At 40.3% G+C, this 22,280-nt stretch overlaps 1 protein-coding gene across 1 annotated transcript; it reads right to left on the minus strand.

Annotated features, from left to right (window-relative positions):
• Window positions 1–278: 278 nt before the first annotated feature.
• On the minus strand, window positions 279–21,508 carry si:dkey-119f1.1 (Structural maintenance of chromosomes protein 6-like). Its single transcript, XM_022212723.2, has 27 exons — window positions 21,398–21,508; window positions 20,892–21,061; window positions 20,586–20,721; window positions 19,135–19,240; window positions 18,636–18,772; window positions 18,373–18,434; window positions 18,166–18,246; window positions 17,813–17,914; window positions 16,909–17,028; window positions 16,702–16,800; window positions 16,365–16,511; window positions 15,218–15,306; window positions 14,950–15,114; window positions 14,100–14,278; window positions 13,612–13,813; window positions 13,091–13,205; window positions 11,465–11,625; window positions 10,764–10,899; window positions 10,498–10,578; window positions 10,166–10,336; window positions 7,604–7,741; window positions 6,062–6,207; window positions 5,333–5,458; window positions 5,025–5,130; window positions 4,529–4,681; window positions 4,224–4,321; window positions 279–1,190 (listed from the first exon to the last, which is right to left on the minus strand). Exons 2-27 carry the CDS (start codon window positions 21,021–21,023, stop codon window positions 1,094–1,096), a joined length of 3,285 nt encoding a protein of 1,094 aa, XP_022068415.2. The 5' UTR covers window positions 21,024–21,061; window positions 21,398–21,508; the 3' UTR covers window positions 279–1,093.
• Between the last annotated feature and the right edge of the window lie 772 nt (window positions 21,509–22,280).

A 22,280-nucleotide genomic window follows, 5' to 3' on the forward strand; every position in this document is an offset into this window, starting at 1 on the left:
AGAGCAACTTTAATATAAAGCAACTTTAGCTCATATAGAGCAACTTTAATGCAGAGCAACTTTAATGCAGAGCAACTTTAGCTCATATAGAGCAACTTTAATGCAGAGCAACTTTAATATAAAGCAACTTTAAATAATATAGAGCAACTTTAACTAATATAGAGCAACTTTAACTAATGCAGAGCAACTTAAACTAATACAGAGCAATTTAACTAATGTACTAATATCAAACTTTTGAACGGTAGTGTATTTCCGTTATGGACAACAGAGAATGCAACTCCTTTTCATTGCTTTATTGGGTGCAGGCATCCCACTCAGCTTCTAAAGGTATTTTTTCTTTACTGAGATAAATAACATGCCTGCAGCAGTGAGATCAAAAATCTTAAAACGTCTTTACATGCATTGTAATACATTAACATATTTCCAAAACACAGCATATAATCGGCACTTGATTAGCTGCAAATAGTGACAGACTCTTGTTGCTCTCACACTGTGGTAAACATCAGGGGCAGTGATAAAGGAGGTGTAGCTGCTGGTGAAATGTACTTAAATCACTGTTATCTCAGTCAGTTAACCGTCAACAAACCATTTCCACACATTTCTTCATAACTTTTCAGGTTCACCAACACAATTCAATGCGATCCAGGTCTGCTACAAACTGCACAGTACAAAGATTGTCAGCACTTTTTGCTGATAATGTCATAATGCGGTTCAAACGTGTCCACCAGTCTCATAAATGACATCATAAAACTGCTCTGCTGGGTTTGGCTTAATGAATAACATCCTCCTAAACGTGCCAAACGTGACATTCTTTACTCCCTAAATGCACCAATTTTCAGGTCATTTAACGAGTGTTTTGGCAACGGACAGAAAAACCCATTAGTTCCCTGCAGAATAAACCTTAATGTAACAATATTTACAACATTTTATTAGTCAACCAGAACAACGTTACAGTATAAAAACACATTGAACATACTACCCTAAGAACTGAAGCCCACCTGAAACCAGTGCATGACTAGACTTCTTCATCTGTGTTGTGCAGTCACAGTGTGGTCTTGATACCTCGTTTGATGTTTAACTGGGCTTGGAAATGCTACTGATCCTGTTCTTGACTTCGCTGTGAGTTGTTCTGGCTGCGGTCTGGATCTTTGAGACGGAGGATGCGGATGATTTTGCTCTGCGGAAGTGAGCTGGGGAGGAAAAAAAGCAACACAGATGACAACATGGACGTGACTCGGAGGTTATTTACAAGAAGCTTCACTTCTGACTTAGTCAATCAAAGCTCATTCACCAAGTCAATAAATCACATCTGGGTGGTCGAACTGCTTTGATTTGCAAATGCACAACCATTAAAAGGTTTGGGGTCACTTAGAAACGGAGGATAACATTAAATGAATCATAAATCCAGTGTAGACACCCCCTGCAGGTCCAAATGTCTGTATTGATGTTTTGTCCTTGTCACTATCGCAGCCCACATAATCAAACTGACAGCTGCTGTTTTCTGGTAGGAGAAAAACAGCCAACTTTTAGCAGCTACTTCATGCCTATAGGAGCTGAGTACCTGATGCTTGAAAGGCAGACTTTGGTGGAGTTTCACTTTAATGAACATCTGTGATTGAAGAGGCTGTACTGTGCCACGTAACCTGCAGTCATCCTCCTACTGTAGACCGCCAGATATAATGTTTCGACATTCGTTTTGACAGAAATAAAAATTTTTACTTGATGGAACCATTTCAAGTCACCTTGATCTGGGTAAATGAATATTTTGAGAGATTCTTATGAAGGTATTTCAGGTGCAAAATGTTTGAGCACCTGTAACATCGAATTTGTAGTTGTGTACATTGAATTTGTATGTGTATCAGCAAATCTGATTTCCCACACTCTATGAGTTGTGTACTTGTAAAATAATTTCTTGTGTGTGTCGATTTTTTTTCTTCCCACAAATACAATACAAAAATACACATTCACAAAATCGTAATTACAGATGCACAAATCATATTCACAGGTGCACAAATCATATTCACAGGTGCACAAATCCTATTTACAGGTGCACAAATCATATTCACAGGTGCACAAATCCTATTTACAGGTGCACAAATCATATTCACAGGTGCACAAATCCTATTTACAGGTGCACAAATCCTATTTACAGGTGCACAAATCATATTCACAGGTGCACAAATCCTATTTACAGGTGCACAAATCCTATTTACAGGTGCACAAATCCTATTTACAGGTGCACAAATCATATTCACAGGTGCACAAATCATATTCACAGGTGCACAAATCCTATTTACAGGTGCACAAATCCTATTCACAGGTGCACAAATCCTATTCACAGGTGCACAAATCCTATTTACAGGTGCACAAATCCTATTTACAGGTGCACAAATCCTATTTACAGGTGCACAAATCATATTTACAGGTGCACAAATCATATTCACAGGTGCACAAATCATATTTACAGGTGCACAAATCCTATTTACAGGTGCACAAATCCTATTTACAGGTGCACAAATCCTATTTACAGGTGCACAAATCATATTTACAGGTGCACAAATCATATTCACAGGTGCACAAATCCTATTTACAGGTGCACAAATCATATTTACAGGTGCACAAATCCTATTTACAGGTGCACAAATCATATTCACAGGTGCACAAATCCTATTCACAGGTGCACAAATCCTATTTACAGGTGCACAAATCATATTCACAGGTGCACAAATCCTATTCACAGGTGCACAAATCCTATTTACAGGTGCACAAATCCTATTTACAGGTGCACAAATCCTATTTACAGGTGCACAAATCATATTTACAGGTGCACAAATCATATTTACAGGTGCACAAATCCTATTTACAGGTGCACAAATCCTATTTACAGGTGCACAAATCATATTCACAGGTGCACAAATCATATTCACAGGTGCACAAATCCTATTTACAGGTGCACAAATCATATTCACAGGTGCACAAATCCTATTCACAGGTGCACAAATCCTATTTACAGGTGCACAAATCATATTTACAGGTGCACAAATCCTATTTACAGGTGCACAAATCATATTCACAGGTGCACAAATCCTATTTACAGGTGCACAAATCATATTCACAGGTGCACAAATCATATTCACAGGTGCACAAATCCTATTTACAGGTGCACAAATCATATTTACAGGTGCACAAATCCTTCTCTACAAGTCACATATTTCAGCACTGACATGGGCAAAGCGTCTCTCTGACTGGCCGAAAAGTCTGTCAATCTCAGAGCATAGAATTTATACACAGATCGGATCGTTTTGTAGTTTTGCACCAAATATCTCAGTGGGACCGGAAGTACGATTTCTGATTTGCACCTGTAGAAAACAGAGAATGTGTGACTCATGGGGAGGATTTGAGTGGTTGTAAGTAGCAATTTTTTTTGGTCTGCATTTATTCTCACTGTTTAACTCCATGGAAGGGGTGTCAACACTTTGAGATTAATGCATATTTTAGTCTTGCAGCCAAATATCTTATTATTTAGTGCAGTGTTTCCCCTGGGTTGAAATGGCTGGTTGAATGGCAAATTCGATGTTACAGGTGCTCAAACATTTTGCACCTGAAAATACCTTCATAGATTCTACTCAAAATTAAATTCTTACGAACAAAAGCGTCACTTGTAATTTCAGACCGTTTCGTGTTATTCTGCATTTTTTTAAATCATTGATGTAAAGATTTAAAAATATGTATTTCCAAAGTAGCAGAACAGCAGAAGGCTGTTGGCTTAAAAAAAAAGACTTTTCTAACTGATGTTTTAAACATTTTTAATGAATCCTTTTGATTAGCGTAAAATAACTGTGAATGATGTGCGTTTTTAAATCTTGCACTTTATTTGCTAAGTAATGCTAATTTACAGCGAGTATCCATTTAACAACCCACGGGTAAAATACATTATTCCTTGGATTTAAGTTGGCTATTTAACAATCATAGCTGATTCTACATCACAGCAACACATTAGTTTTCTGTAAAAACACAAACTGCACTTTGCTATATTTACGTCTGCTTTCTAGAGGTCGAGCGATTATCGTCCGATGATCAGATCCAGTACTGAGTTTTTCTGAATATCATTGTTCATGTGCTAAATGACTATTCTAGCTGGAAACGGTTGATTTTAATGGAATATCTCCATAGGGGTACAGAGGAACATTTCCAGCAACCATCACTCCAGACGCAGTGCTTACCTCATGCTCTGTGGGGTGAGGAAAATGAACTGTCTGTAGCGCTGACCAGCAGCCACCTTTAGCATCATGTCCATGGATATCCTCCTGTTCACCATGTCCTAGTAGAACAAAACATTGTTATCTTTAAACAAAGGCCAGATCTAACATCTACCTCAGTTCAGTTCATTTGCCATTTGCAGTATAAAACCCCACTGGAAAGAGGTAAAGAAAGAGCTACCTGTTGTTGTTGATGATCTCAGTTTGCAATTTAGAACGTGCCCATATCCAAACAGACTTAAAACGTCGATAAAACGGTTTCCTCTTACCATGTAAACGTCAAACTCGTCAAGACAGCGGAAAGGCGCCTCGGTGATAGCCCAGAGGGAGAGAACAAAACAAACAGTGGAGAAGGAGCGCTCGCCTCCAGACAGGCAGCGCATGTCGCTCAGGTCAGCCTTGTTTCCTTGGCCTGGCTGCACCTGAACGGGACAGGAAAAGAAAGTTCACTGCATCATTTACTGCATTTTAAGTTAGTTATGCTTTTTAGATTTTTAAGTTCTCTCTACTTCTATCCATGGTGGCGCTGTTTTCACAAAGGTGCAGGACTTCATATTGTGGTGCAAAATGATCCTACCATGTGTAAATATGTGACAGGAACAAAGAAAAAAAAAAAAAAAAAAACGCTTGGTATTCAGAGCAGAAAATCCTGCCAAGTAAAATGCCTTTCTGAGGCTTAATTAACACGTCATGGTTTAAGTTTCTACATTTCTAAATATGAAACTTAAAATTGTGCTCTCTGACTGATGAATAAAATGTCCTTACAGAGATGGAAAGGGTCTCGTTCTTGTGGTCGAAGTTCATACTTCCACTGTAGCCTCTCTGAGCCAGCATGCTATCAAAGTAGTATTTACAGCGGGCCGACAGGAACCTAAGACATCAAGAGACACAGAACAGGCATCCATCACAATCCAGCACCTCTAGTAGTAGGGTTCCAGGGAGAGAAAGCAATAAAATCCCTTTACCCTGAGAGTTTTCTGTCACACCTTCATTAGCAGCACAACAATCAAGCTTTTGGACAGTAGGTGTATCACTGCTAAACAAACACAATGAGCTGGAAGTTCACGACTTACCTCCTGAGCTCAGCATAAACCTGCAGTCTGTGGTTCATAACACTGTCCAGGCTTTTGATGAAGCTGTTGAGGTTCTTCATTTGCTGTGCCATGTTCTTGTAGTTCTCCAGAGCCTCATGGTACTGCCTGGATGTGGGGAAGACCCGAGCGAGGAAGATAAGAGAATAAAGCGCTGTTTGGTGTGGTGGCAGTCATGCAGTTTGCCAAGCTCAATTAAAACAACACAAACACACAGCTTCATAGTGGCAACCGTGAAAAATCTTTCACACATGACTTTATTAAACCAGCACTGGGTAGAAATTTCTAAATACCATAAGATGGATGAGATCCAACATTAAAGCTTCTGCTAACGGTACTTTAGAAAATATGAAGAACGTTGAGTTGAATATTTTATTTTCTCAGTAAAACCTGTGACCTGTCCCATAAACACATCAGTGTCTATCTAAATCTGAATTTATTACAAAACCAAGCAATCTTCATTCAGTTCTTAATTTGTTAAGTTTTTTACCTTGATAGCAACACAAACAAAAACAATGAAAGAGTACTGCATTGGATCAATAAGCAGTCCAGGTTATAGTAGCAGCGGTGTTAGGATCTTAATGATACCCAACCCCATTTTTGAGCAATATCTAGCAAATTAAATAAGACTTTTCCTGCCAAGGGCTTAACAAAGCTCTAGTTTATCGTATTGTTACACTGCCATCAGGTGAATGGATCAGAGTAACATACCTCACAACCTCCTCACGGTCCCCCTGCTGTTCCTGTTGGGTATTGATCTTAGCCTTCAGACGGTTGAGCTCACTGTCCAGACTTTTGGCTGTCCGACGAACCGTCACGCGTTGTGGACAGATCTCTGTTGCTTTGGCCACAGACGCCTGAACCACAGAGAGAAACAAAACGTCAACTTCTGATACAAAATGCAAGTATAAGAATACAGCCTCCGCTATCCATGAGGTGATAGTCATTACACTGCTCAAATCTCAACTCAGTGTGAAATTACTCCGCCGAGGAACACGGTGGAGTTATGAGACGATTGGCGTTAGTTTGTCCGTCCGTCTGTCTGTCTGTCTGTTAGCAACATCGCTCAAAAATTAACGGATTTGAATGAAATTTTCAGGGAAGGTCAGAAATGACACAAGGACCAAGTGATTAGATTTTGGCAGTGATGCGGCTTATAGTCTGGATCCACGGATTTGTTAAACATTTCTGTATCATTGCCAGATAGCAGCACGACGTCACTGTAACCATGACAACAAGTGAACACTACATCAGCTGCCTGCTGACGATCACATGATTGTGATCCTACTACAAATCCACCGCAGAGGACTTATCAGGGCTTATCCATCGGAAATGATCCAAGGAACAAATGATTCAATTGTGGGGGTGTTTCTGAGTCCCAGAAATTCCCGTTGCCCGCTCCATGTTTAGGTCACGTGATTCGGTATCCGTAGATATCGTACACATGCATAACACACACCTGTGCTCAGCGTAAAGTCATTTAGTTTGTGGGTGCATCTATATTAAATAGCCACATTCTATGTTGCTGTGATTTCTGATCATCAATAACTAATAAACAAATGTTGCATTTCTAAATAAAAAAGCTGCATTTCTGACTATGCTATATAGGGAATGGAAAGCCTTGGTGGAGTACTGCGCTCTCTGAGCGCTTTTCTAGTTATTACATGCAATTGGTTTGTGTTAGAAGAATTACACTTATATTAGAATGATTATACTTATGAGGTTATCATTGAGTGACTATGAAGAAATGAGGACTACCATCAGCATTCTAAGTTGTGACTCACGTGTGCTCGGAAGTAACAACGTAAAGAACAAAGCTGACTTGTTCCTATAGTGAGCTGACTTGCTTTTATGATAAGATCATGCAAGTAACACATGTTCTGTCTTTGTACTGTTCTGATATCTTGTGACTGACGTATGCCGACTCCTCTGTGTGAGAAGGAAATAAAGAGACAAGGAGAGAGGCAGGCTCTTCAGAGTTTGTGGGGCTGCAGTGATGCATACAACAGAGCTGTAGTCTCTCTCTCTCCTTGTGCAAGTAAAAGACTGGAGCTCGTGAGTGCTGTCTTTTCTTCCTGTGCTGTTTGTGTATTCTTCAGGTTTGAACTTAACAGCTTGTTTGAATTTTTAATGTCTATATTTAAGTGTTAACCTCACTGACGTGTTCTTCATTGTGCACTTTCTTCCTTCTGTAACGAACACTTGCGTAGGTGTTTCTGTAACGTTCCCTTCTTACAATACAACATTGTATACCTCAAGTTCCTGCTCTTTAGTTTTCATGTTGGCTTCAAGAGTCTTGATGTTGGCGAGATGAGAATTGCGTTTCTCGTCATAGTGCCTCTTGTGATGTTTGCACTTCATAACCTCCTGGTCAGTTTTACTCAGATCCTCCTAAAGTGGGACAAAGTGAAGAAGGACACAGCAAGAAACCACATGAACTTTACATTGCAGTGAGGGAATGGTGGCTGCTGTGAGGCTGCTGGAACTCAGACTGTGGGGGAAATGTTCAAACTGGCAGATTGCTCTGCATCTCTGTACAACTGCTAATGTCCACAGGTGAGGCTAAAACGTGACCTCATTTTCTGCTCTGGAAAAACGGCATCCACTGAAACATACAGCAACTCAGCCCAAACAGCTTTATTCTAAATGAAAAACTACAGTGTCCTGACTTCAAATGAAAATTATATACCTACACTACCTTTGAAAAGTTTGGGGTCACTTAGAAATGTCTTTATTTTTGAAAGAAAAGCAGTTTTTTGTCAATGAAGATAACATTAAATGAATCAGGAATCCAGTCTAGACATTGGTAATGTGCTGAATGACTGTTCTAGCTGGAAATGTTTAATGGAATATCTCCATAGGGGTACAGAGGAACATTTCCAGCAACCATCACTCCTGTGTTCTAATGTTACATTGTGTTAGATAATGGTGCTGAAAGGCTCACTGATGATTAGAAAACCTTTGTGCAGTTACACACGTGGACAAAATTGTTGGTACCCCTCAGTTAAAGAAGGAAAAACCCACAATTCTCACTGAAATCACTTGAAACTCACAAAAGTAACAATAAATAAAAATTTATTGAAAATTAAATAATCAAAATCAGCCATCACTTTTGAATTGTTGATTAACATAATTATTTAAAAAAACAAACTAATGAAATAGGGCTGGACAAAAATGATGGTACCCATAACTTAATATTTTGTTGCACAACCTTTTGAGGCAATCACTGCAATTAAACGATTTCTGTATTTGTCAATGAGCGTTCTGCAGCTGTCAACAGGTATTTTGGCCCACTCCTCATGAGCAAACAGCTCCAGTTGTCTCAGGTTTGATGGGTGTCTTCTCCAAATGGCATGTTTCAGCTCCTTCCACATATGTTCAATGGGATTCAGATCTGGGCTCATAGAAGGCCACTTTAGAATAGTCCAACGCTTTTCTCTCAGCCATTCTTGGGTGTTTTTGGCTGTGTGTTTTGGATGGTTGTCCTGTTGGAAGACCCATGACCTGCGACTGAGACCAAGCTTTCTGACACTAGGCAGCACATTTCTCTCCAGAATGCCTTGATAGTCTTCAGATTTCATCGTACCTTGCACACTTTCAAGACACCCTGTGCCAGATGCAGCAAAGCAGCCCCAAAACATTACTGAGCCTCCTCCATGTTTCACCGTAAGGACAGTGTTCTTTTCTTCGTATGCTTGGTTTTTGAGTCTATGAACATAGAGTTGATGTGCCTTACCAAAAAGCTCCAGTTTGGTCTCATCTGTCCAAAGGACATTCTCCCAGAAGCTTTGTGGCTTGTCAACATGCATTTTTGCAAATTCCAGTCTGGCTTTTTTATGAGTTTTTTTCAGCAGTGGTGTCCTCCTTGGTCGTCTCCCATGAAGTCCACTTTGGCTCAAACAACGACGAATGGTGCGATCTGACACTGATGTACCTTGGCCTTGGAGTTCACCTTTAATTTCTTTGGAGGTTGCTCTGGGCTCTTTGGATACAATTCCAACGATCCGTCTCTTCAATTTGTCATCAATTTTCCTCTTGCGGCCACGTCCAGGGAGGTTGGCTACTGTCCCGTGGGTCTTGAACTTCTGAATAATATGAGCCACTGTTGTCACAGGAACTTCAAGCTGTTTAGAGATGGTCTTATAGCCTTTACCTTTAAGATGTTTGTCTATCATTTTTTTTCGGATGTCCTGGGACAATTCTCTCCTTCGCTTTCTGTTGTCCATGTTCAGTGTGGTACACACCTTTTCACCAAACAGCAGGGTGACTACTTGTCTCCCTTTAAATAGGCAGACTGACTGATTATGAGTTTGGAAACACCTGTGATGTCAATTAAATGACACACCTGAGTTAATCATGTCACTCTGGTCAAATAGTTTTCAATCTTTTATAGAGGTACCATCATTTTTGTCCAGCCCTATTTCATTAGTTTGTTTTTTTAAATAATTATGTTAATCAACAATTCAAAAGTAATGGCTGATTTTGATTATTTAATTTTCAATAAATTTTTATTTATTGTTACTTTTGTGAGTTTCAAGTGATTTCAGTGAGAATTGTGGGTTTTTCCTTCTTTAACTGAGGGGTACCAACAATTTTGTCCACGTGTGTATGTTAGCACACCGAACCTTTGAATGGTAGCGTACATTTCTGAATTGAACTCTATTTTGCATTCCTGATAGCCCGTTGGCCCCTACAATATATATGCTATACTCACTACATACATGCAGTATACTTAAATTTAAACTCTGGAAGACAAACATAGCATCTCCCTTACTATCCAGCCCCTCACATGCTGAGTCTGTCTTGCAGGATTACCTTGACTGAATCAGCCTCCTCAGCAATGGTGTTGATGTGCTCTTTGTGCTGCTTGTACTCCTGCTCTGCCTTTTCATACGAGGCCTTGAGCTCGGCCATCTGGGTCCGTGCCTCGTCGCACTCAGCACGCTTGGATGCGATCTTAGTAACAATCTCCTGAAGATCCTCTTCCTATGGTGAATGGGGGACACATTTCTCATGAGGAGTGTGTGTGTTTGCTGATTGCTTAAACCTGCTCTGCTGTGTTCTGCTTATCTACTAGGATGAATACAAGTCAGGCATAGTGTATCTATTCATGCACAGGAGAGACCACATGGCTGTTTTGTACCAACCAGGGGCCTGAGGTCTTCTGACTGAGGCTCTTCCACATTCTGTAGGTCTGTCAGCTCCAGCTGTAACTTTGTGGCCTTATCCTAGAGCAAACACACGAACATCATGAACAAATTGATCCTGTATCAGAGAAGAATGCCTTGAGAAATTTGATTTAGAAATCCATTAGATGGTTCAACAATTTATTTAGTTCAGCAGCTTTCAAACAAGCATTAAAATCCACATCTGACAGAAGTGAATAATGATTTTAAATGGGAAAAATTGTCACCTTAGTAGACTTCTGGTTCACGTGGGCTCTTCTCAGCAGCCCGTCATTCTGTTTGATGTCTTCATCTAATCTCTTTATTTGTTGCTGGAAGCGATTTGCCTGAGCCTCCAGGTTCTCCATCTCCCTCTGTATGTGTCTGAGAGGAAAGGGAGGAAGCAGGAGAGCGGAAAATCATCCAGACCATATTCATATACAGCACCGTTCAAACGTGTGCGGTCATCCAGACAATTTCCTGTTTTTCATGAAAACTCACACTTTTATCCATGTGCTAACATAACTGCACAAAGGTTTTCTAATCATCAATGAGCCTTTCAACACCATTAGCTAACACAATGTAGCATTAGAACACAGGAGTGATGGTTGCTGGAAATGTTCCTCTATGGAGATATTCCATTAAAAACCAGGCATTTCCAGCTAGAGTAGTCATTTACCACATTAACAATGCCTACACTGGATTTATCATTCATTTAATGTTATCTTCATTGAAAAAACAGCTTTTCTTTCTAAAATAAGGACAATTCTAAATCTCCCAAAACTTTTAAACGTTTTTTAAAAGTGTATATCTGAATACCTGAAGCTAATTATTTCTAGCTTCTATACTGCTGTTATCAAATGGTTCAAAAATACACGTGGGACTAATTTTTCCATACATTACAACACAAAGAAGTCAGCTGGACATTGTCCGTCAGACACACATGTACCTGATCTCCTCCTCAACATCTCCTGACAGATAGTTGGCTCTGGTCTGCTCAGCCGTGTAGCTGCGGTTATTGTAAATCTGATCTCCATCCTTAGAGAAGGCCTGGCTACAGTTTGTGGGAGGACGTGCACCCTGCATCACTCTTCGAGCCTCAGTGCGATCCTGCACACACGGGACAAAAACAAACTTCATGTCAGTATACCACACTGTCTCAAAATAGTGTTCAGAAGACAAGATTCATTAACAAGACACGCGTGTTTGTTTGCATATTTTTGGCAGTGTAGTACAGATTTTGTTTTGCTTACCAACTGTCAAATGAAAAGTGAGATCTGAGACCACATCAGACAGTTCGAGAGTGTAGAAACATTTTAAAAAATGCAAGAAGTTACGACATTAAAGTGCATTTGTTGCATTGACTATAATATCTCCTTTACACAAAAAGCCAGACACATTCAAACACTGTTAGACTTGATCTACAGGGTTCTCACCAGGATTTTTTTTCAGCGTAACGGCAGGTCCTCTCGCACGCGCACTACACGGGAACAGGTCAATCGACAGGAAAGTACGGCTGAGGTGGGGAGACATAAATTAACCTAGATGGGCACCCAGTCGATAAAAACAAACGCACATGGCGTTATCTGTCAAAATAACAGTGTAGTGGCCCTAATCACAGTGTTAACCCTTCCTGTTCGGTCCCCGACTGTGGTCAGGAAGCCCGGGGTTAACCCCCTTCACTTCATCAGCAGCCATAGAAGCAAAGACACAGGAGCCCAGCCGTATCGAAGAACACTGCAGCCTTTATTGTCTATCAACAGTGGCTGGACCGCACAGTACCGCCAACCCAGCAACTACACACCTTCTCTCCTCCTCTACAGAACCGACTGCCGTCTCTCTCGCTCGCGCTGCATTCAAGGTTGCTGGGACATCTCGCTCTCCCCCTCTCTCCCACACACACACGCTGCTCTCTCCCTCTCTCATGACGGAGCCACACACTCTCATAACAACAGCGTAATCTTTGAAATGCACTGGCGAGAACCCTGATCTGTCAAAACAACAGCGTAGCGGCCCTAATCACAGCGTAATCTTTTAAACTGACAGCATAACGGGCCGTTAGACAGCGTAACGGGCCGTTACGCTGAAATGCGCTGGCGAGAACCCTGATCTATTCATCACAGCCTTGTGCGACTAATTCAGTTTGTGGAAATAGTTCACTTGTCATCAAAATGCTTATACCTTAAGTTTCTAGCAAACCTTGGTGGAATAGAAGCATCTTTACTCGTGGTGTCTACTGTATATGATAATACAGAAATCTGACTGAACCATAAATGTTTTGACACGTATATAAGTTGAGATATGGACTGGTTGTATGAATCACAGCATCCTAAGATGAGTTCATGGAGGAACTTAAAGAGCTACACAGTTGATTTGTAGTCATGCGATTAGATTGCAAAAGTTTATTCAAAGAGTTAACGCAGCTGGTGTTTATCATGATTCATCATGATAAACTGTATGTTCGTTGTTACATCATACAAAAGACCTGCCTAACTCGTCTTGGCTGACAGTTCACATCAGTACAGAACAGCATGTTGTGTTACCAGGACTTTCGTGTGAAACATTTGCTCTTTACCTTTATGAGCAGAATACTCTCTATACCCCTTTGATCAATCAGGCAGTTGGCAACAGCAGGGTCCTCAATTTCTAAAGCTTGAAGCACGGAGGGGTAGTCAGGGTGATTCACAGCCCTGACACAGAAGAGAAAACACAACGCCACTGTTACAACAACGCTCCATAAAAAAAGGTTGTGGTTGACTTGAATTCATGTTAGTCAATATTTGGCTGAACTGTTAAAATTTATTTCAATAAGAGCATCAAAAACATTTCGTGAAGCATTCCTGCAGAATAACCCATTTGTATGTTAACAGTGTTGACAAAAACACACAGTACTGTCATTCTGTTTGTCGCTTCCTCACAGCCTTCTTATGTCCATAAACAGTGAAAATACCTCATTACTGGAATGCACTGTCGCTAACATTAATCTGATCCGCCCAACACTATCATTCTTTAAGTAATACTTTCCCAGGCAATGTGCTGCAACAACTGAGACAAAGACTTAATCGTTTACTTTGCACATTTTAAAGACGGCCTCACCTCTTTTTGGTATCGTGGATCTGTCGGAGGAAATGGCTGGTAATGATGGATGGCCTGCGACTTCCTGAGAACATTTTGGACATAAGACCTTGCAGCACCTTCTCGTCTTCGTAGTTGTCACAAATGAAGGCCTGCAGCAGACTTTTCAGACACACTTCTACAGCCAAGGCCAGCTCTGGGTCCTTCAGGTTAATAAGGTAACCTGTTGAAGAGAAGGAAACATGAAAGGAGAATGTAAGCCGGGAGCATTTTTCTCACATACGGTACAAATGCTAGAATGACAACCGAGATGTAGCATTGCTCAGCCTTCAGTGAAAGGAAGAACACATCACATTGCATATTTATCTTATACTACGAATCAAAGTGTACTGAAACTTATGGTGTTGGGTAATATTGCAAGATTTGACAATTCAAATGGCTGAAAAGGGATTTAAGGATTGGATGCTACAAATATTTTTCACTGTGCGTAACTGGGTACCAAGCCCTACCAAGAGGTCCTCTGGGTCTTTGCTTGAACTGGCCCTTTCTGTGAGCTTCCTGGATGGCACTGAGCAATGTAGGCATGTGCTCCCCAAAACGCCGCAGCCGATTGGAGCGACTGCTCTCCAGAGTCTGCAGCATCCTTCTCTTGGCGTCAATGGATCTCTGCAGCATACTATGCTCCTTCCTGAAGACACAAGAAGATTGGTGTTTCCATTATGTTAGAGGCTATCACCGTTTTAGTGAGTCCATCGCTGAGAACATTCAACATACAAATGCAGAATTCTGTTGTATTTACAAATTCATAGTCAGTAACAACAACAAAGCAGGAGTAAGTGCGGAGTTTACACTACCGTTCAAAAGTTTGGGGTCACTTACAAATGCACTTCTTTTAGAAAAAAAGCAGCCTTTTTCAATGAAGATAACATTAAATTAATCATAAATCCAGTGTAAGCATTGTTAATGTGGTAAATGACTATTCTAGATGAAAACAGCTGATTTTTAATGGAATATCTCCATAGGAGTACAGAGGAACATTTCCAGCAACCATCACTCCTGTGCTCTAATATATTAATATTAATATTCAGATACCAAAATTAATATCTGGATACCGCCGTAGCGAACGAATATTCGGATACTCGGGATATTCGGGTCCAGCCCTAGTAGATACAACTATTGCCTAACTTGTAAATTATACTCCCTTCTTGTCCATAATTTTAGAGCAAAATGTTTTTCACTGGACCATTCTTGCGGTCAGGCATAGCAAAAATAATCTCTTTAAGCTACCCAGGAACCAACCATTATCGATAGTACAAGCATGACTGATTTCCCTTTGGTGCAGAGCTTCAACATTACCACCTTATCTTTCCTTGCTCCTCTGTGGCCCGGGTGCTAGCGTGCTCATACTGGTCAATCTGTTGGCCTAGCGTGGAGATCTGATGCCTGAGGTTTTCCAGCTCAGCCTGGATCTGCTCCACACGTGCAGCCCTGGCCTGGCTCTCTGCTCCTGTTGTCTGACTGATGCTACAGGGAAGAAAAAGTGGAAGCACAGGAAAGACCACACAAACAATTACATTTTTCAGCCTTAAGGCAACGCAGACGATGTAGAAACGAAACAAGACCGCACCTCAGCTTGAGATCTTTAATCCTGGAGGACAGCTGAACTTTGTCCTTCTCCAGGTCTCTCAGGTTAGTTTTGCATCTGTGCACGGTGACCTGGAGTGCACATATAAGCGAAGAAAATAAAACCGAACATTCTGTTGAGTTGCACAGCAGTCATCACAATGGTAACAGTAACTTCAACCACTCCTGCACTGAATTACATTAGACCACATGATGCAACAGGAAATATATTCTGCAATCAATTTCCCGATGATAAAAAGCAAAACCTCAGATCAAAGAGATTACAGTATGTGTGCATAGTGATAGCAGCTTTGTGAGATGTGTGTCAATTCTTGATAAAACCTTCAGGCTTACCATGACCATATCACACATAAACCATACTTAAAATATTTGCTGCAGAACATGAATATAACTGCTGCTACAGATTATGCCTGGGTGATAAAACTATGGACAGTTATAATAGACAGAAAACGTAAAGTTTGGCTGCAGGAACAAACTCCAAGTGTGATTCCTCTCTGGCTAATAAGCAGACTGTGATACCTTGATAATGTAGTGTGATACTTGCTGTCACTCTACCTGTTGGCCTCTGAGGAGATCTCCACTAGCTAAGTAATATTAAAACTACATTTTTCAGCTACATCTCTCAGCCTGACTGTATATACTGTTCTGGACTATAAACCAAGCCTCATACCAGTGAACACCATACTCCATAATTCCTTGGACTGCAGTTACTGCCTAAAGTTACTTTTGGGGCGGCTGTGGATCAGGTGGTAGAGCAGGTCGTCCAATGATCGAAGGGTGGGTGGTTTGATTCCCGCTCTCACCTGGTCATGTGCTGTTGTGTCCTTGAGCAAGACACTTAATCCAGCCTCCAGTGCTGCTCTCGTGTGAATGTTGGTGGTGGTCAGAGGGGCCGTAGGCGCGGATTAGCAGCCACGCTGCCCCAGGGCAGCTGTGGCTACAAATGTAGCTTACCACCACCAGAGTGAGAATGTGTGAGTGAATGAATGATGGATCCATTGTGAAGCGCTTTGAGTGGCCAAAAAAGCGCTATGTAAATGTAATCCATTATTATTATTACTTATAAAAGTCTATGTGCTGACTGACAGACATCTGCCTGAAAATGTGCTCATAGTTGCCTAAAGTCTGACCTCGGAGGCTTTGAGGAGGGTGTTACGTTTCTGGGCCTCAGTCTTGAGCTCTGCACATTTCGGTTGGAGCTCCTTGACTTTCTGGGTGATCCCTTCCAGCTGTTCCTGAATCTGCTTGTGCTTCTTCTCAGCTTCCTCCACTTTATTCTGCAAAATAACATAAAAACAGATCAGAGAAGATGTTAGAGGTTGCAGACAAACAACATTAGAGTGTGAGCTACCAAACAGAAGTAGTAACTATGGAATTTAAGTTCAGAGATTATCATTCCCTGTGACTAACATATGAGTCATGATAAATGACGTTTTACTAAAAATTCATAACACAGAAGAGCCATACCTTCCATTCATCCACCTTCTCATCATATTTTTCTGTGGAATGTGTGTCTGCCTGCAGCTTCTCCTTCATGGGCTCTAACTCCTTCTCCACCTCAGCCACCTGCAGCATTTAACACACACGATTAACATTTACTGGTTAGTAAATAACCCTTTAAGTACCAACAGCACTGAAGTAGTGAGTAAAGAGATTTGGGAAACGTTATCTCACTAAAGCCCAGGCCATCTGCTTCTGCAGCTCCTCCAGTTTGCTGTGCATTTCGTCGAGCGATGCCAGGCTCTTGTAACGGTCCTCTTTCTCCAGGTACTTCCGCTTCAGGTCTTTCAAGCACTGAAGTCACATAAACACTCATGTTCATATAAAACAAAGTGTAAATAAAAAGATACCTGTAATGTGCTAACGATGCAAATACATTTCTGGTGAAGGGGCGAAAAATTCTGTTAAAAAAAATACAGTCAAGCCCAAAATTATTAATTCCCCTACCAAATATTGACTAAAAGTTACTTTTATTCAACCAGCAAGTTTGTTTTTAATCGGAAATGACACAGGTGTTTCCCAAAAGATATGATGATGTACAAAAGACATCACTGTGGAAAAAAAGAATTTCTCAGCTTTTACTTGCAATTAAAAGTAATTCTAAGTCAAAATTTGTTAATAATAATAATTTCGGGCTTGACTGTATCCATCCACTGAATCATCTGTACACCGTTTAATCTTCATTAGGGTCATGGGGGGCTGGAGTTTATCCAGCTGACTTAGGGTGGAGGCAGGACAGGTCGCCAGTCTGTCACAGGGCTACACATAGACACAAACATCACACTCACATTCACACCTACAGACAATTTAGAATCACCAATTAACCTCAGCATGTTTTTGGACTGTAGGAGGAAGCCGGAACAGCCGGAGAAAACCCACACATGAACAGGGAGAACATGCAAACTCCATGCAGAAAGATCCTGGGAAGGTCAGGATGCAAACCAGGGATCTTCTTGCTGCAGGGGAACAGTGCTAACCACTGATCACTGTGCAGCCCCTCAAAAAAATACTACAAATTAAATATTATCATCCGACATCAATAACTAAACCTAAACATCTCTGTGAAACTAATCCATACCTCACTGTGTTGTCCCACTTTATCCTCGGTGACGTGCTTTGTGGTTTTGATGTACACAAAGTCCTCTCTCATCTGTTCCAGTTGAGTGGCTTTCATAAAAAACTGAGCAAGAGAAAAAAAAAATAAAGCAAAAACTATTTACTAACATCAAGAGATAAGAGCTGACAAAACAACAGATGAATCCATATTCAAAGCAGTTTGTCGTCTACACCCATGTTAATTTACGGTAACATGCAGATTAACCCTCCAAACCCCAGGCAGCTTTTGGAAATTTGACAAAAGCATTTAACTTATTTTAAACTGTCTGGCTGACGCTGCTGCATGACTAAACAATGTAACTACTTTCAACAAACCTTATACTTGTCCCCCTCGCCTTTTGAGTGCAGGAAGTATTTGCTCATCTCCTGAGTGAGAACTGACACAGGATTGTTGACCTTAAGAAGAAAACAGATTAATAAAGACCATTACAGTAACACAGGTTAATACACATCGGCAGTATACCTGAATGAATTACGTGCCATCTGACATGCAGGGTAGACGTGAGAAATGACATCTCATACCTGAATATTGAAATTGTCCAGGATGGAAATGAGCTCTTCCTTCTTGGAGGAGATGAGTTGACCTATAAGAGGAGAAAAAGTATGTTTATGAATACGTATCCACGCAGAAATATTGTAGCAACTGCAGCAAGATTGTTTCTTATTGTTTTTAACAAGAAATTCACTTTGGGAAAATCTACTGCATATGGTTAGACAAAGCTGAACGATGTGGGTCTCATAAAAAAACAGAAAACAAGTAATCAGTAACTCTTCAAGGTCTTCACCTGATTTGCCCCTGAGTTTATAGGTCCTCAGGCCCTCACGTGTTATTCTCAGGTCAATCATAATAGATGGACCATAGACTTCTGGTTTGTAAGCATCCCTTCCTTTGTTCCGCAGGATGATCGACACATCAGCAGAACTGAAATGACAGAAAGGCATATTAAATCTACTGAATGTTTAAAAAATAAGTTACCATTAGTAGGGCACTCCACATAATTTTACCCTTACGATATGATTTAAGAGAGTCCTAGTATCTCAAGAATGTGAAGACAACAGATATTTCAACTTGTAGTGCTTGTAGACAAAAAAAACATCCGTTTTAAGTTGTCAGCTGAGGACTGGAAAACCCAAAGAATTTCTGCCAAAGAAACTGACAGGTTAAGGCAGCAAAATTTATAATTTGTATCTGCCCATGAGAATGCCTGTGTTTAAAAGCTACAACCGGTGTGAAATACAGTCAGACAAAAAAGAATCTACATGACATGACGGTTAAATGCTTACCTTTCTCCTTCCTTCACAAAACCCTTGAGGGATGATCCTCTGTTTGTGGCCTGTGCATTCCCCCCTAAGGCAACTATCAGAGCTGTCAGAATGGCACTCTTTCCACCTGTCAGTGCACACAAAAAACAGTTCAGACATCGTAATTATCAGTCAAGTGTACGTGAGACAATGCAAACACAATAACAGACAGAAGTCTGTCAAGAAAATTAATCTACAGTAAGAAGTCTGACTTAAGCTGCCATAAATATATGAGTTCAGCTTAAAACATTCCATAAATGCAATAGGGTGAATAAGTGCATGTACACAAGTTAGAACCAAAGACCTGATAAGTCAAGTACTAATCAAATCAAGTAAATATGGATATAAAGACACAGAGATGCTGGTGATAATGATAGTAATAATAAAGCAGCACATCCTAAACATACACTGTGAAGAACCAGCACAAGCAAAGTCACGGAAAAATAACAAGTTATTTGTTATGGATCTGTGTGAAGACCAAAATCAAGCTACCACTTCATTTTCTTTAAACTATAATATTAGACAAGCACTTTTTCAGTTTATGCTTCTCAGTAGGTAACACACCAGCTTCTCTATGTATACCATAAACTACAAACTAAGTAAATGATTGAACTTATTGAGGTCTTACTGTTTAATTTAGCCTGTATGGCATTTGAAAAGAGAATTAATGGAGATCACGCTACATTTAGAATATTATTTTAGAATTATGTTTCAATTAAAACTGACCAAAACAAAGTAGAAAGCATTTTCTTTTAGTATTTGACAACAAATAATTTAAGGCGAAAATGATATAAGGTGGATTTATTTATATTCCAACAAGCGAACTAATATACACCACTGTTCAACAGTTTGGGGTCACACAGACAATTTCATGTTCTCCATGTAAACTCACACTTTTATCCACGTGCTAACATAACTGCACAAGGGTTTTCTAATCATCAATGAGCCTTTCAACAGCATTAGCTAACACAATGTAGCATTAGAACACAGGAGTGATGGTTGCTGGAAATGTTCCTCTGTACCCCTATGGAGATATTCCATTAAAAATCAGCTGTTTCCAGCTAGAATAGTCATTTAGCACATTAACAATGCATACACTGCATTTCTGACTCATTCAATGTTATCTTCACTGCAAAAAATGTTTTTCTTTCAAAAATAAGGACATTTCTAAGTGAGCCCAAACTTCTGAACAGTCGTGTATGATAAAGACGAAGCCCTTCTGGAGAAAATGTCAAAAGACAGTGCTCCAGTTGTGTTAAAAATGTTAACAGTCCTATAATAATAACTTAAAAATGCAGTTTGAAATCTAGTTTGAAACATAAGCCATTGAGAACATTAGAATGCTTAGTTATCATGAATGTACTGCATCAGTTACCACAGTGGCACAGGTTGATGTTATGAGTTTTTTCTTCGATTATAGCGGTTGCACTTACTTCCATTGTTGCCGACAACAAAGTTGACATTGGAACCGAAAGCAAATGGGCCAAGGAGCGAGTGGCACATGAAGTTCTTCAGCGTGATGCTTTCCACAATCCCTGCATCGCTCACCACCTCGCTGGTGCACTGTAACTAAACACAAGTGATTTATGTCAGTCATTGCAATACATTATGCACTGGATTTGGAACAGGTATCCACCACAAAGCCTCTCATCTTTATGATCCTCAGGTATGTAAGGGAGCAAAACAGGTATACATCTTGCAGAGACAACGATTAATAGCGTGGCATTGACAACACAGACCTGTCTAGTCAGATTGACGTCTTCCTGGTCGTTGTCAGCAACGTTTTCATCATCCTCTCCTTCCTCCTCTTGCTCGGGTCTGCTTCGTTTGCTGGGGTGTTCACTGGCAGAGCTGCTTCTCCTTTTAGACATCTCGGCCACCAAGTCCAACTCTGAGCGGAGAAACGAAACTGAAAGAAAGCACCAGAGTCGCAGACAAAGAGTCAAATTCTGAAGTTGAACTTTGGACAGCCACAGCGCATCCAAACGCTAGCAACAGTTCGCTGTATCATGTTCGAAGTGGAAAAAGGCTAAACGGCGACATTAAAGACACCCCGATTTTAGTGGACGTTAACTTTACATAATGTTAGCCGTTGTAGAATTAGCTTGGCTGGCTAACGAAGGCTAAGAGCTAAACATAAAGTCAGTTACTACCTAACTAGACAGCAGCTTTGTCCGTGTTAGTTTTGCGTCCCTATTAGAAACTGAAAGGACAGAGATGATAACTTGCAGTCTGGTTTGCTCACCTCACTCGCAGCAGCCGCAGACAACACACACACAACCGATGGGAAGGACCACCAGACCGGTTGCCGAATTCGCGCTCACGAGACCCTGAGAAATCTCGCGTGAATTAACGAGATTTTTTGTAAACATTTTTTTTTTCACTTGGCAGCCTTTGGCAAACACAGCTGTTGAAAGCATAAACCACAAAACGTGAACCTCAACAGCCTAAAAACCCTTTTTTTTCTTTTTGTTCAGTATATGAGAGTTACCTGAAATAAAATCACATCAAAAACTGGTCGTTTATTGGGAGTTTTTTGCCAATGATTTTCTATAGCATGAATTTCTTTAAATATACATTACCAGTCAAAAGTTTCTCATTCAATGATTTTTATTTGTATTATTTTCTACATTGTAGATTAATACTGAAGATTAACCTGTGTTCTGTTTACAACATAATTCCATATGCATTCTTTTATAGTTTTGATGCCTTCAGTATTAATCAACAATGTACAAATAATTAAGTACAAGCCATTAAATGGGAAGGTGTGTCCAAACTTTTGACTGATAGTGTAGTTTATTATCTAGCTACACTTTAGACTGATGCCTATGAGCAATTATCGTGCTAATTATTGTTGCCTGCACTGCTGTTCAAAAGTTTGGGGTCACTTAGAAATGTCCTTATTTTTTGAAAGAATAGCACTTAAAAAATGAAGATAACATTAAATGAATCAGAAATCCAGTCCAGACATTGTTAATGTGGTAAATGACTATTCTAGCTGTAAACGACTGATTTTTAATGGAATATCTACATAAGGGTACAGAGAAACTTTTCCAGCAACCATCACTCCTGGCTAATTGATGGTTAGAAAACCCTTGTAGAGTTATGTTAGCACATGGATAAAAGTG

The sequence above is a fragment of the Acanthochromis polyacanthus genome, chromosome 16, assembly GCF_021347895.1.
Source record: "Acanthochromis polyacanthus isolate Apoly-LR-REF ecotype Palm Island chromosome 16, KAUST_Apoly_ChrSc, whole genome shotgun sequence".
NCBI lineage: Eukaryota > Metazoa > Chordata > Actinopteri > Pomacentridae > Acanthochromis > Acanthochromis polyacanthus.

What these genes read in the sequence shown, in the direction of transcription:
- si:dkey-119f1.1 (XM_022212723.2), bottom strand. Translation starts at nt 21,023, where the DNA reads ATGTCTAAAAGGAGAAGCAGCTCTGCCAGTGAACACCCCAGCAAACGA. An exon ending in TGGACAATTTCAATATTCAG is followed by an intron (nt 18,247 to 18,372) that starts GTATGAGATGTC and finishes TTTCTTCTTAAG; the next exon opens with GTCAACAATCCTGTGTCAGT. An exon ending in GAGGAGCAAGGAAAGATAAG is followed by an intron (nt 14,279 to 14,949) that starts GTGGTAATGTTG and finishes TTGTGTCTTCAG; the next exon opens with GAAGGAGCATAGTATGCTGC.